General features: G+C 36.5%; 1 protein-coding gene and 1 non-coding gene across 2 annotated transcripts; one reads left to right on the top strand and one right to left on the bottom strand.

The window, feature by feature from the left end:
* Positions 1 to 1,094: 1,094 nt before the first annotated feature.
* Positions 1,095 to 11,561, bottom strand: LOC134755711 (voltage-dependent calcium channel subunit alpha-2/delta-4-like). Its single transcript, XM_063692257.1, has 19 exons — positions 11,368 to 11,561; positions 10,616 to 10,697; positions 10,112 to 10,222; positions 9,720 to 9,999; positions 9,116 to 9,639; positions 8,811 to 9,036; positions 8,334 to 8,470; positions 8,214 to 8,252; positions 7,567 to 7,701; positions 6,025 to 6,099; positions 5,559 to 5,740; positions 5,271 to 5,471; positions 4,923 to 5,074; positions 4,064 to 4,343; positions 3,647 to 3,941; positions 2,961 to 3,194; positions 2,763 to 2,865; positions 2,269 to 2,684; positions 1,095 to 1,287 (listed from the first exon to the last, which is right to left on the bottom strand). The coding sequence occupies exons 1-19, from the start codon at positions 11,454 to 11,456 to the stop codon at positions 1,177 to 1,179; spliced, it is 3,672 nt and encodes a 1,223-aa protein (XP_063548327.1). The 5' UTR covers positions 11,457 to 11,561; the 3' UTR covers positions 1,095 to 1,176.
* Trnas-gga (transfer RNA serine (anticodon GGA)) lies at positions 1,717 to 1,789 on the top strand. The gene has a single exon. It is a non-coding gene; the product is annotated as a tRNA-Ser (tRNA).
* Positions 11,562 to 14,132: the final 2,571 nt, after the last annotated feature.

The raw sequence follows: 14,132 nt of genomic DNA, 5'->3' as shown, positions 1-14,132 counted from the left end.
TACCCGATTGCACTCTTCATCGATTTTACCTACAACTTCACTGGGTCAGCGTGCCGCAAGGGCACAATATGTCTTTATCGGGGTGCATAGCGTAAACAGATTATTATGCTATTTTATTGTAGTTTGTCCTATGCATATGGGTGTATGCTATTGCAAAGTTACGTCTACCTATCAACATATACAGTGTGGAAAGAATGAATGGGCCCTGGAGGGAAAGTGCCTTAAAACCTGAAGTTAGCTCATTTTTCTCACAGGAAACATTATTTTATTTTTAACACAAATATTTTTGAAATTCGCTTGTTTCACCCGGGAATCGAACCGACTAAAAATAAAAAACATAAACACTCGCTATTTTATTCTACTATTCGATACAGTTAATGTTAAAGTTAATTTCTCCAAGAAACATTAGCCCTTACGTCTGTCGTACAAAATATCCATAAAATTGAACATTTATTTTTCAAGAATATTTTTAGACAAGCAAAATTGAAACAAAAAAAAGAATAATCTTTGAATGCAGTTTTGTTTATTTTCAAAAATAAAAGAATGTTTTCTTTAAGCAAACTGAGCTAACTTAAGGTTTTGAGGTACTTTCCCTCCAGGGCCCATTCATTCTTTCCACACTGTAGTATACTGTTTAAATTCATTAGGGGAGTGTACTTACCGGTCAATTCGAACAACGTGATAATTATTAATATAAGATAAAGTAGTGTTTCTACTTAAAATAAACACAAATTAAAGTATTTTCTGTAAATAATTTAATTTGTTCTAATACTTCTAACAATATAAGATCTAATAGATACGTCGTACTTTAGTTCTCAACTAGTTATCTTTTGCAGTTCAATTCATGAAACCAATTGTCATTTCACGCTACAATTATTATGACGTTTTGAGATATCCATTAAATATCCATTGGATGTCTAAGTAATATCTTAAGAAAATTTTAAAGAGATCGTTCAAGAGGACATTCGGAATCGCGGAAATGTCAAATTTGGTATGACTTTCTTAAATATCTGGTTATCGTTTCTGGTTCATATCTAGTGGATATCTAGTTGATAAATTAGATTAGATTAGTCATATGTTATATCATAGTAACGACGAAAAACTGCAGTAATAATATTTATTGGACATAACAAAAACAAACAACAGAACAAATACGAGCAACAACCAATAAAACTATCACAAACATAGCAATCGGGATCCAAGGGCACTCAGTAACGTTGAAAATGCAATGAACTGAGGAGTGGCCACTGATGTAGTCGCTAATCCGCATATTGATGCATTTGCTTCCTGAAATAGTAGATTGTGTTACAAGGGAGGAAAATGACATGTTTACGCCATCGTGGGCGTACATTGAAGCCTGGGCGAAGTGAGGGATTCAAGTGTTGACGCCCAAGGTGGAAATAATTTTGCTACGATGTGACATGTGACACATACTGCTTTTCACATCACCTATGACGAAAATTATGTTTAAAAATATTATTTAAGCTAAAAAAGTTGTATGCACGTAAGTTTCATATTTCATTGTGTTAATGTTTCATACTGGCAATAAAATGTCCTACAACAGAAAAGTGTCACTTTGATCTCTCCGGGCAGGGAAGAAAAAGCCCTTTTCCAAATAGGTGATGTGAAGAAGCATATATTTTTCTTATAAATAAGCAATTATTTTTAAGGCCTACATAAATGATAAACTGAAATAGTACGTTACGGTTCCGCCGTGGCGGGGTGGCCAAGGGGTTCAAGGCATTAGCCCGGATTGCTAAAGACGCCGGTTCGAATCCGGCCTTCACCACTGCTGGAGGGCTTCGTCACTTTTTCTTTAATACTCGTGTATGACATCTATTTCAGTTTATAATTTAGTAGTGACTACTTAAAACACAAATCAAAAATATTTAATAAAATAATTTGATTGGTTCCCAAAGTTCTGCGTACATAAATTGTTAAAAACCATAATTTTCCTTTTAGGACACTTAATACATAATACTATTATAGGATCTTAATAAAGATTAAGGACCAGATGCCAGAAAGAAAGTAGATAACTTTAGGATCCTATAAAAGTATTTTGTGCAACAGGTACATAATATGGGTTCTTAAAATTCAAGGGCCGAAGTTACAAAATGAAACGAAGTTGAGTCCGAGAATTTTAAGACCTAATTTTGTACCGTTGCACACAATATTTTTTTCTAAGACAGCGGCAAACACCTAAAATTATAAATAAAATCTAAGTAAATATTGGTTTGTAGATCTTTGCCTAGAAGCCAGAATTATTACCAGTTCATGATATGTAAAACATCCCTCTAGTCTTCGCCGTGGCAGCATGCCCAGCCCAAGTTTGTGGCACGGCTCACGGCTATCAGTTGAGTTCGGCGTCGGCTCCGGTCTTGTCGTCGGCGGTTTCTCGCAACTTTCACTGAAATTCTCATGGTCCACCTTTTTAATCACCATCAAAAGCAAATTTGTATGATCCACGTAGGACGCCCAATACGGAGGATTGCATTCCCCTACTTCATCTTCGTAGGTAACTGGGTTGTCCTCAACAGTCTTCAAAAAGTGTGTCTGGTTCAATATGTAAAGGCTAATCCGGTGGTCGCAAGAAAACGTTTTCTCGTCTTCCATAGATGCTATTGGTTCCTTTGGTACTTCTTTTTCTGTTTCTGGCGCTGTTGTTATAGCTTCTACATAATCCTCTGGAAAATAATGTATGTGCCATTAGATAATATTGGAAAATGTTCTTACAAATCACTAAACCATAAATGAGATGTTACCGTATTCAAAAATCACGTTTGCGTAAGCGTATTGATTCCAATGGTACAGATCTCCCAATAATATTAAGAATTCCGCTAATAACCATTTTATTAAAGTAAATGGCTGAAAAATGATAATTAATAAAATTAAGCATCAAATATATAGTTGAAATTTAATTAGGTAAGTTTTTATTTTTATTTTGTTCAAAGTTGGCCTACCGTGCTAAGTGTCCACGAGCAGTTGGGATCCCCCAACATTGAATCTGGGCACAGAGTCTGGTAGTTAAACACCTCGACATGTTCGAATATCTCCTTGTATATGAGTGACTGCAAAACTAAAGGATGGATGACACCGAAGAATTGACCCACTTCCTCCTGATCCATAGACATCATCACGTAACCTGAACTGTCTATAATGTAACATTCGTAGTCGCTGCTATTGCACGATAATCCCTAAAACGAATAAGGGCAGTTTGTATAGGTACTCGTATGTACAGTACAGATAGGTACTTTACCAATTCATAAAATTAATTCGAATTCATGTACGAAAAAAATATAAATAAATTTGAAAAAGGCTTTATCTCGGAAACTATAAGATCTACAGACACAAATCTAGTCTCGTATTGTAGCAAATTTAGTCCACTTTAAAAACGTCTTGAGAAGATACTATCAAAAACTTGTCCTTTAGGGTTATAATCGCCTAAATCTAAAAAAGAAAAAAACAGTATACTTATTTCTAATATTTCTCAGTTAGTCCTCTAATATTACACGAAGTATAATTTGGGTATTTTTGTAGTAATTCGCGCATTTACTTTTGGAAATCTTTGTATGATGTTAGTTTTTTTGGCTAAAGGTATTAAATATCAACTCAATAGGTAAACTTGTTGTAAGCATAAGCAACGTACATTTTCTTCTGTTGAGATATCCATAAATCTGTCTCGAAATTGCGCATGTGAAAATTGGAAGCCCACGACGGAAGCTGGCGTGTCACTTGAATTTTCTGTATAGAAGATAGCGTAACTTGCGGTAAGGGTGACGTCACCAAGTTCATTAATAACTGTAGGCCGGTATTTTATAGCCGGGTCGAGGACTGGCAACGGTGATGCAACTACAAGGGACTCTTTATTAATCATGCTCTGAAGAACTGCGGCTTTATATGGCGTAATTTCTATTGATGTTGCGTAATGATCACCAAGCACCCTAAAACAAGAGCATTTTAGTATAGGTGGTAATATTTACAATTATCATATTGGTAAGGAAATAAAATACATCTTCTCACAATAATAAAAGGTTGTTAATAATTCCTAAAAAAAATTACTTACTTCCCAGAGTAATTCTTGTGTGGGTACCCGTCGTCGTCTACCCATTCATTCTTGTCATTATCATATAGATAATGCCACCTGGTAAACCCACTTGAAGTCATAATGAATCTCACGCTAACTCCGTATTTCTTGGTCAGTTCAACGTCGTGTTCGGTATAATCGGACCAGTTGTGGAAGTAAGGGTATGAAAGTTTTGCGTCGAAAACTAACTGCTTAACTAAATCCTCATTGCAGTAGTAATCGTCTTTATCGATAGGCGTCAGAGCGTCTCCACAGTGAGCTTGAACAATACAAATATTATTTTCAAATTAGTCAATGTTCTTGTCCTTGCAGTTTTTTAATCGCACTTAGACATTGAACTATTATTACTAACGTATGGAATCGGCACAGAGAACCAGTATCTTTCGCCATGAGTTGCTGCCATTTTGGCATCAAACCATAGAAGCGGAGCGTGAATCTCGCGACCTAAACGCGTAAGCGCCATGAATTTTACGGCGCTTATGACGTTTTGGTCGCGTGGTACAGGTTGTGATTGCGACAATTTTATTGTTTGGTATGTCGTCTATAGCAATTATAACTCAATGTATTTAGATAGCTTGATAAAGAATGGGCAATATAAAATGAGAGTATGCTTTATAATTTATTTGCATATCATCATAATCAATATATTCGAGCCTAAAACCCTACATTGCTGTTCCTACTCGTACACAGTACGCTGCGATTGAACATGGTGCCTTTTTCACTCTATGCGTTTTAAGAAACTTGATCGACACTCAAGAGCTGTTTTGCTCCAGCTTAGCAAGGCATTCTTTGCGTTCTACGTTTTTCCTGCTAGTAGTTTATTCATAATTTTACCTACTTTCTACCGAAAATTCATTGGAGGTTTCTTCCTGATACTGTTTCCTGCTTACGTCGATTTCGGCCTTTGATATATTAACCAAGAAGTTCCATACTTCTATTTCAGGACTATCTGATTCGTGTCCCTCCAAATAATGGTATTTGCAATAAACCCTAAAACAGAAAATATTAGTAGGGTTAATGCAACAAATGCGTACTATCTTTCTTTTATTAGCAAAAATAAATAAATCAAAACACATAGAAAGACTCATTCAAAATAATTGACATGCAATAAAATCGGTCGATTGACAAACAAGAGGCTGAAACGTTGGATCTCAATGGGGAAAAGATAATGAATTATGTCGTTTACCAATCAGGGTGTACTCTGTAGCTGTATCTAAAGAAGTCTGTCACATTGAACTCAGTGTGATCCTCTTGCGTGGGTTCGAGAGGATTGCTATTAAGAACCATTTCCGTATCACCGTATCCCACTGGAAGAGAGATGCCCATCGAGAATGGCGTACCCACCAGCTCGCTGAAGAAGTAGTCATGTTTGACTCGTGATATCCTCCTGGATTATTAATTTGACATTACATACTATCCCTATGTTTAAGAATAGCAAATATATTGTGTCACATGGATGTTTGTTTAACGGTACCTCATATCGTCGTAATGGAAGAGCACTTCAATATTAGTCATCCGTCCGTTAACCGCCTCAGTGAGGTTTTGACGTAGCCATTTGATCTCATCACCCAGCTCGCGCGAATCTTTTCCATCATCTACTTGTTCCACTTCAACGAAGTCAACGCTGTTGTAGTTCACTTGAAGAGCCCCGTTGATCTTTAAAATTTGAAATATAATATTTAAAATACGGTGCCTCTTGACACAGGTATTTTTATACTTAAAAAGAGGCACCAACCTGATTCTTGTTAAATAACTTGTGCTACTAAATAAATCGTTCTTCATTTTTGTTACATACATACATATAATCACGCCTATTTCCCGGAGGGGTAGGCAGAGACCCATTATCATTCATAATTTTTTTTAATTTTTCAAATACTAGTTTGAAAAATTTAAAATTCATTTTTGTATTGTATATTGTATTAGATTCCCTAGATACTTACTGATGTTTTTAATAGAGGGTGTAGTAAAAGATATCCGTTGTTACTAACAATGAATGAGTACCCGTTAACACCAAGCTGAAACAGAACATCGAACAATATTGTACAGATTGTCCAACGGCAAACTTCAGATCTCAATGCAAAAAATAATTTTCACACGCGAAATGCGAGGGAGACCAAGGAGGGTTTATATTTATTAGTTTTTTAGGGTTCCGTACCTCAAAAGGAAAAAAACGGAACCCTTATAGGACCACTTTGTTGTCCATCCGTCCTTCCGTACGTCCGTCTGTCTGGCTGTCAAGACCCTTCTCAAGATCTCGGGGACGCGTGGAGGTATCAAATTGAAATTAAAACCATATAATCGAATTTAAACTGTTGTGAGACATACTATATTAACATTAAATAATTTTACGGTTTAGACTCACTTGTTATAGTCACTCGCGCGACATGTTTCGGAGAGCCTAGGTCTCCTTTCTCAAGCACTAATAGTGCGAGCAGCGTTCACGATGCCCGTGTATTGCGTACTGCCTACGGCCTATTAGGCTCTCCGAAACATGTCGCGCAAATGACTAAAACAAGTGAGTCTAAACCGTAAAATTATTTAATGTTAAAACCATATACTCAGGCCTGCAGCCCCTTGGAGCTGTGGAAAAATCAAACTTCTAAGTTAACGTAAAAAAAAAGATACGGCCGTTTATGCCGCAAAATCACTCGAGGGAATCAAAATTTATAGGGTACTTCCCTTTGACCTAGAACTATGAAATTTGGCAAGTAATATCGTTTTACACTAAAGCCTGACCAGGAATATATGATCACGCGCCATGTTGCGGAATTTCACTGGAACAAATTTTTTCATACTTTACTGAACTGTCACCCTTTACATGAGAATGAACAGCGCCCTCTTGACAATGATCATATATTACTGGTCAGGCTTTACAAAGTACAGGGAAAAATTTGAAAACTATAAATATGTAGAAACTGCAAGAAAAAAAAACAATTAAACATAGATATTGGAATGGATATTTACATTAAAACAAAATTAAATAAAAAATGTTAAATTTGTACGGAACCCTCAGTGGGCGAGTCCTACTCGCACTTGGCCAGTTTTTTATATAAAATTTCGAAATCGGAAGTTGCTGCTGGATACCCTCGGCCCGATTCGAACAATGCTTATAAGAATTCACAGCGGTACGATACCGATCTGTCAGTGTCAAAAGTGACATTTCTTCAACCAAAAAACGTCACTTTTGACGACCACTTATAAGCATTGTTCGAATCGGGCTGCCTATTATATCCACTGCTGTTGTGTGTCTATGCGATAGGCGAAACGAAGAATAGTGAATTAGTGAATAGCTAATATTTCGACACGTAACCAGTACATTGTTCAAATAAGTGGCTAAGTAGTAAGTATAGTATTTAGTACCAAATAAGTAATATAAGTATCCAAGTATATTTATATTTAGCTATTATTTAAGTATACTTATTTGTGCTGGACGACGATAATATACCAGATTAATGTTTCGCGCATCGTCCACTGAGAATTACCTGGTTAGGTTGTGCTAACTTAGAGATGCTGTCGATGGGAACATCGGTGCCAGCCACGCCCAGCAACGTGGCATTCTCGCTGTATCTGTCGAACGCAGGGATTGCAACTGAAGTCACCAACTTGTCCTCATCTGGCTGCAATCACAAATTTTATGTTATGCTCCTATTTCTTCTTCTTCTTCTTGTGGTGCCGTCTCCTGCCGGAGGTTGGTTATCATTAAATAGGGCTATTTTCACTTTTGACGCTGCAGCTCGAAACAGCGATCTGGTGCTCATCTTGAACCAGCACCTGAGGTTTTTGAGCGACGAGGTACGTTTCCTTGGATTTTCCCCTGTATTATCAGCTGGATGAGGTGGTATTTGTCATTTCGTAATACATGTCATGCTCCTATTTAGTGCCCCAAAATCTACTATTTATCAACAAATTTATTTAGATATAAATCATGTAGGTATGTAAAGCTAACGTGACCTTTGCGTAACATTACATAATAAGTACCTACCTAAGTACGAGTATGATGTAAACATATTCTACTTACATTAATATTACATGTGGCAAATTAAATAATATTACGGTCTGTCACCATTTACACGTAATTATTAGGATAATCGTTTTTCAATACTTACTTTATGAAATGTAAATATCTTACCTTGGTAACGTCTGGGCTAACTCCCCATTCATATGTTCTCTGTAAATGTAATCACGATCTTATATTGAACACTATAAAATATATAAAACTGTAATGAATTTGTATAGAAAAAAACCTTACCGTATGGTCCATACTGGCATGTGTCCATGTAGGAGGGGGCTCTGACCCATTCAGAATCATAGGCAAAGCTATCACGTTGATGTACTTGAGAACTTGCTGCTGCACTTCCTCCACAGAGTGGATGTGGACGAAGTAACCTGGAGAAATGCAAAATACCAGATTTGCGATACATTAAGCGCCTATTGTATCGGATTATTTAGAAACCAAATATTATTGGCAGCTAGGTATATCGTGAATCTGGAATTTTGCCAGTTTGGTATTTAGGGAAGGGGTGACGTGCAAGTCCTAATAGGAAGACTATGGTCAGGGTTTCAGTAAGCGGAAGTTAATTATAACAGACCTGCTAGCATGAGTTGCGTTCTCGCGCGCGACTCCATATATCTTCACGTATGGACTCGCGCGCGAGAACGCAACTCATGATCTTGAGACGGTCTGGATGTATGACAACAATTTATTAATTTTTAGGGGGTTTCTTACCTCTATTGTAACATGCCATTTGCTGTAACTCGGCGAGGCCTGCCATTTCTCTTCCAATAAGGTAGGTAAATACTCTGACAGGGGTATACATCACTCCATCTATTACTTCTCTGTTATGTTCGTCAAATACTGCAGAAAGGTTTTCGAAAGCGTAATCTGTGATCACCATCACCAATTGGTTACAACCTCCAGTACTCGCAACATTGCAGTCGGTTTCATTTCTTCGCTGAAATAGAAATCATTTTCTTTACCAAACCTCATAAACTTGGCATTATAAAGACATGCCACAAACGGTTTTGGCTTACTTCTTTCAACGTAGCGAAAGCCTTTATATACGCTTTAGTAAAATTGGCAATACCATTCAGTGGTATCTTGTGGATTTTTCCCTCATCTGTTGGCGTAAGGATATCCATTAAAGTTCCTATATTTTCTTTTGTCGCTTGAACTAGCCCTTCGGAACAATTCATTACTTGGTCAGTATTGTCACTAACAGTGTACACGTTAACGTAATCATTGTTAGATAAGGTATCCAACAGAGATTTTAAAGTTGTCCTTGCCACATAGTTCTTGAAGCCAGTCATGGATCCGGATATATCAAAAAGGACAACAACGTCTTTGGAGCAGGTGGCGGCTTCGATGTACCAAGACTGTACTCGGCAGTCATAGGTGTCAGTTTTTCTCATGTTCCAAGTCATAGCTGGGAAAAAACGTAGAATACCATACGTAGTCCCGAAATATTGCCATGACAGAGACGGGTCAGCTTGGTAATTTTTTATGAAGACGTCATTGAGGCCTCTTGTCCAATGAATTGCATTTTTTGCGTCCTCGTCTACGAAATAAAATTAATTAAAGCAGAAATTTCACGTAGATTGCCAACCTTTCTTCAAATAAGTTTGATTAGCAAATAACCTTTGAAATATATGTTGGTGGGAATATGCACGCAGCTTCTATTTATGTTGACGGCAATATCATAAAAATGAGAGTCATTTTCTAAATAAATCGTCTCATAATGGCGCTTTTCCTTGATAACAAAGGCGGGTTTTTCTGTAACGCTTGTAAGTAAAGTAGTATTATTGGTATACTCATCAACAACCATAAATTCCGAATACTTGGCGGAGCAGTACTGAAAATCCTCGTCGACCGTGCCATTGAACTCCCGTGCTAACTCAATGGCTGTTGCGTGGATGCACTGAAAATAATTAATTGATACAAAATCTATAAGACAAGCTGAGCTTATTTTCGATTGTTGTGCCATTATAAGTGAATTAGAAGAGAAAAGGAGGTTTTCTATCACAGCTTACTTTCACAGCATTTATTTTCTTTGTTAGCATTGTTCCGACTGATGTCAGTGAAGACCGTAATATTTGTCCTCCATCTTTCTGTTTTACGCTTGCATTCATAGTTTTGTAATTCTGTAAAAGTATATAAGTATTAAATAATTTCACGGTTTAGACTCACTTGTTTTAGTCACTCGCGCGACATGGTCTCACAACACTTTAAATTAGTATATAAGTAGGTACGTAAGCTAGCTTGACTTCTTCAGGGGATTTGGCCAAGTGCCAATTGTTTATAGAAAATGCCATCACCAATAGAAACTTAAATTGTATTTTTTTTTTGTCGATTAACTATTGTTATCTTGGCTACGGCCCCAGTTAATAAATTTTCAAAGGTTCTTAGAATGTCGCACATTTGTAAAAAGTCAAATACGTTGGATTCTACTGGCCGATTTTATAATAAAAATAAAACAATTGATAGACGGATGAAATTCCCAAATATTATTACAACATTCGATAATTGATACTTACAAGTCTTATTTTTTCAGCTTTGGTTAAGGCTTGATTAAGTTTCCATAGCTCCATGCCCAACGTTCTGCCCCATTCTCTTACTCTAAAACAAAATTTGTATAGATATTCTCCTACGCCTCATGCAAGTAATAAAATAAACTAGGAGGCCCTTTCAGATTTACACTGACATCAAAATAGTAGCTAAACAATGTCATTTGGTTATCATTTGCGCGTGAATTTCGTTCGTAGGTACTTGTCCGTACATGTTTTATAGAGAGCTACCGTTAACTAAACTTGAGGTCTTTATCTAGGGAAGAATATTTAAATAGCCATGAATTTTTTTTAACAGATATGCTAAAATTTCGTTAGTTTTTGACAAAACGTAATTTTTATTGCGTTAAATATATCTTGGTTTAAACAATAGGTACTATAAGGGTACTATGTATTACATCAGCAACTTGGCGTAGCGTAGCGTATTTGTAGCATAATCATCTGCTTTGTCTTCGTGATGCGCATACAACTTTTTCACAACTTTTTGTGCCTTACGTAATTTACATATACAGTTTAATTTTATTTACTTTGTAATGCAAAACGCTTGTTAGATCAGCCCTATACGGTTTTAATTACTAGACACTATAGTCGTGTGGTGAAGATCTATTCTTAATAAAGAGCTGAGTTCTATTCTACCTTCGACGACTGGGTTTAAAATAGGTAACCTACTCAGCTGTAAATGACAATAAAATACTGGGTAGAAACTAATTAGTGGTACTTACATGTTGGCATTTTGTGGCTGCTGACTGCAGACAGGTGGCTCTGGTAATAATATCAAAAGAGCACAAAGCGCTAGGCCGGCCTCGCGCATCGTAGATAACTTTACGCCTTAATACACTTCGATGTGTACTTGCAGTTGTTGAAATTACTTTTTAAACCCCTTTGCTTTGTTATCATTGCATCTGGTCTACTCCATTCGTAGTCGACTACGAGAAATACAAATCAAATATAACACCTCGCAGATTATTATACATTACTCACACCAGAGAAAATATTTACACCAGCACATTAGAATGATTCTTAGGTTTTTTTTCCTAGAAGTTTGAAGTTTTGACGTTACACTACATTTAGTATTATTTGAATTTTTAATATTAATAATGGGTTTGCTTACCTACGATCCAATATTATTTTCTTGTAATAAATATTGGTCATTTTTTAAACTATCATTGCTTTTTAACCCGTGACCCGTTATTAATATATTTAATATAGAATAATATGTAATTATTTTAAGGTATTTATAGAAATTATATGTACGTTGTACCCTAAAACGGACCTGGAAAATCAATTTAATTCGCGAATATTTTAGTGAATAAAATTAACCTGAGTATAAATTGACTTAAATCATTGGGTTTTTTTAAATATCTTTCGAGCCCTAGTAATAGTATTGGAATTGCATTGTGAATTGATTGTTATAATTGAACTGTTTCTCTAAACTATCTGCAACTGGTTTTTTTATTAACTTACAATTATTTACTCTTTGCTTTCTCTTGCTTTTTATATTCACACAAGGTCACAACGTCCGTAACGTTAGGTATGTCAGGTTTAAGTTTTTGGGGTGTTACGACGACGCGGCGCGAGCAACCGTGTATCGCGGCCGACGCACGTGCTGCGTCTATTCCGAGACACTCGGTGCACTGGCCAGTTATTCTCTAGCAAGTGCATTATCCCTAGCTAACCGCTATCAAATGTGGTGTCCGTTAATAGCAGGTACTCATTCAAGAATCTTGAAGCCACAGTAACATTGGATTGATTGATACGAGAACTCTGTTAAGCGGTGGTAATAACATCTCTGTAAAGAGCCGGAAATAAACCTAGTGTTTCTAAGCTATTCTTCTTACGATAAATCATTGAACAAAATCGTTAAATAATAAACTGCGTTAAATTTTAAAGGGGCCCACTGACTATCAGTACGCCGGACGATATCGGCCTGTCAGTCGTTCGGAACTGTCAAATTTTTGGTCTAACTGACAGGCCGATATCGTCCGGCGGACTGATAGTCAGTGGGCCCCTTAACAGCCATAACTCAGAGGTGGATATCATTTGTTTGATAATTATTGGATTTAAAATTATTTGTCTTCCAAGTTACATATAAGAGAAAAAAATATATAGATATATTAAATAAATAAATAGATATAGATATAATAAAATAAATAAATATATTGCATTATTATTTTATATTTGTTGTATGTTTTGTATAGTTTTATTACTATAAATTCTGTTTCGCAAACTTTCATGGTGACGTTCCTTTCTTTGACATATTATTAATAAATGTGACATGACAGTTGAATCGTGCCTACTGCCTACACTCAAAGGCACCGTTACGTATGATATAAGACTTAGGGTCGGTTGCATTGCACCCAACTGTTTGTCATCGTTAAAGAGTTCGCTAAATTTTATTGTATGGAAAGTTTCATAGTAAACCGCCGGGGCGGCGCGCCGGGTGACGTTGACCAGTCTGTCAAGTGCGGAAGGTGCAACTGGCACTTAATGTTACAATTCTTATAACTATCAGCCCGGCTATCACATGATTGGCGCGACAGTATCTAGAGCCCGCGAGATCGACTACCCGTCCCAGTTAGAAAAACACGGGTAGGTAGTTTATCTCGCGGGCGAGATACTGTAGCGCCCCTCCTTGTGGTACGCCTACAGAAATGCTAGCGCAATGTTAAGTGCATTTTTTCGCATTGCCACGCATCAGAAATAATTATAGAATATTGGTCTCATATTAATAACATTCTAATTAATATTGTCTTCGGTTACCGCGATAGTTACTCATGAAATAAACACATGTCACCCGTTGACCACGAACGCTGTAAAGAGTTCGAAACGTCGGGATGTATTATAAATTCAATATACGCGATATAATCCGTTTTCATAGTTTTATTTCATGAACATTCTAATTCTCACATGAAAAAGTCCCCATATTTAACAGTTTAAAATTCATTATAACAGTTCAGTAATGCCACCAATATTTCGGTGTCTGCTCATATCCAAAAGTCGTATGGCCCAACTGTGCTTCAGTTTAGACAAATGGGGCCGATCGAGTTAAGTTTATTTTGCATGTGACGCCTGCCAACAGATAGATCATTTTAGCACTACTGCTGTTCTAAATATTTTAGTCGGGATATACCTAGTCACTGCAGTATTGTTTACAATCGATTTTTACGAAGCGAAACAAACTTCAAGGGTGGGATAATTCCCCAATAACTATGGCTACCTAAGGCTATTTTTTTTTCCAATTTCGAACCTTGAAAAGCGATAACAGTGCAAGTGGCATAATATTAAACTTTTGTGGGCTCGTGTGTTCAAACAATTTGTTACATCAGTAAGTAACTAATGTGGCCCATAACCATGGGCATAGTTCATATATCCTGAGACAGTAATATTAAAATATTCGGATTACTTATAACCAAAGGTGACAAACAGGGTAAATTGTAGGCCATTTTAAATACATAATATCAATTATATTTTTAAATTAATCTCTAGG

Source organism: Cydia strobilella, chromosome 3 (assembly GCF_947568885.1).
Source record: "Cydia strobilella chromosome 3, ilCydStro3.1, whole genome shotgun sequence".
Taxonomy (NCBI): domain Eukaryota; kingdom Metazoa; phylum Arthropoda; class Insecta; order Lepidoptera; family Tortricidae; genus Cydia; species Cydia strobilella.
This window is presented reverse-complemented; position numbering and strand designations above follow the sequence as displayed.

Bases quoted from the DNA above. Each gene is read 5' to 3' on its own strand.
- LOC134755711 (XM_063692257.1), bottom strand. From the start codon at position 11,456: ATGCGCGAGGCCGGCCTAGCGCTTTGTGCTCTTTTGATATTATTACCA. The intron at 10,223-10,615 runs GTAAGTATCAAT...ATACTTTTACAG, and splicing joins AAGCTGAAAAAATAAGACTT to AATTACAAAACTATGAATGC. The intron at 10,000-10,111 runs GTAAGCTGTGAT...AATTATTTTCAG, and splicing joins AGAAAATAAATGCTGTGAAA to TGCATCCACGCAACAGCCAT.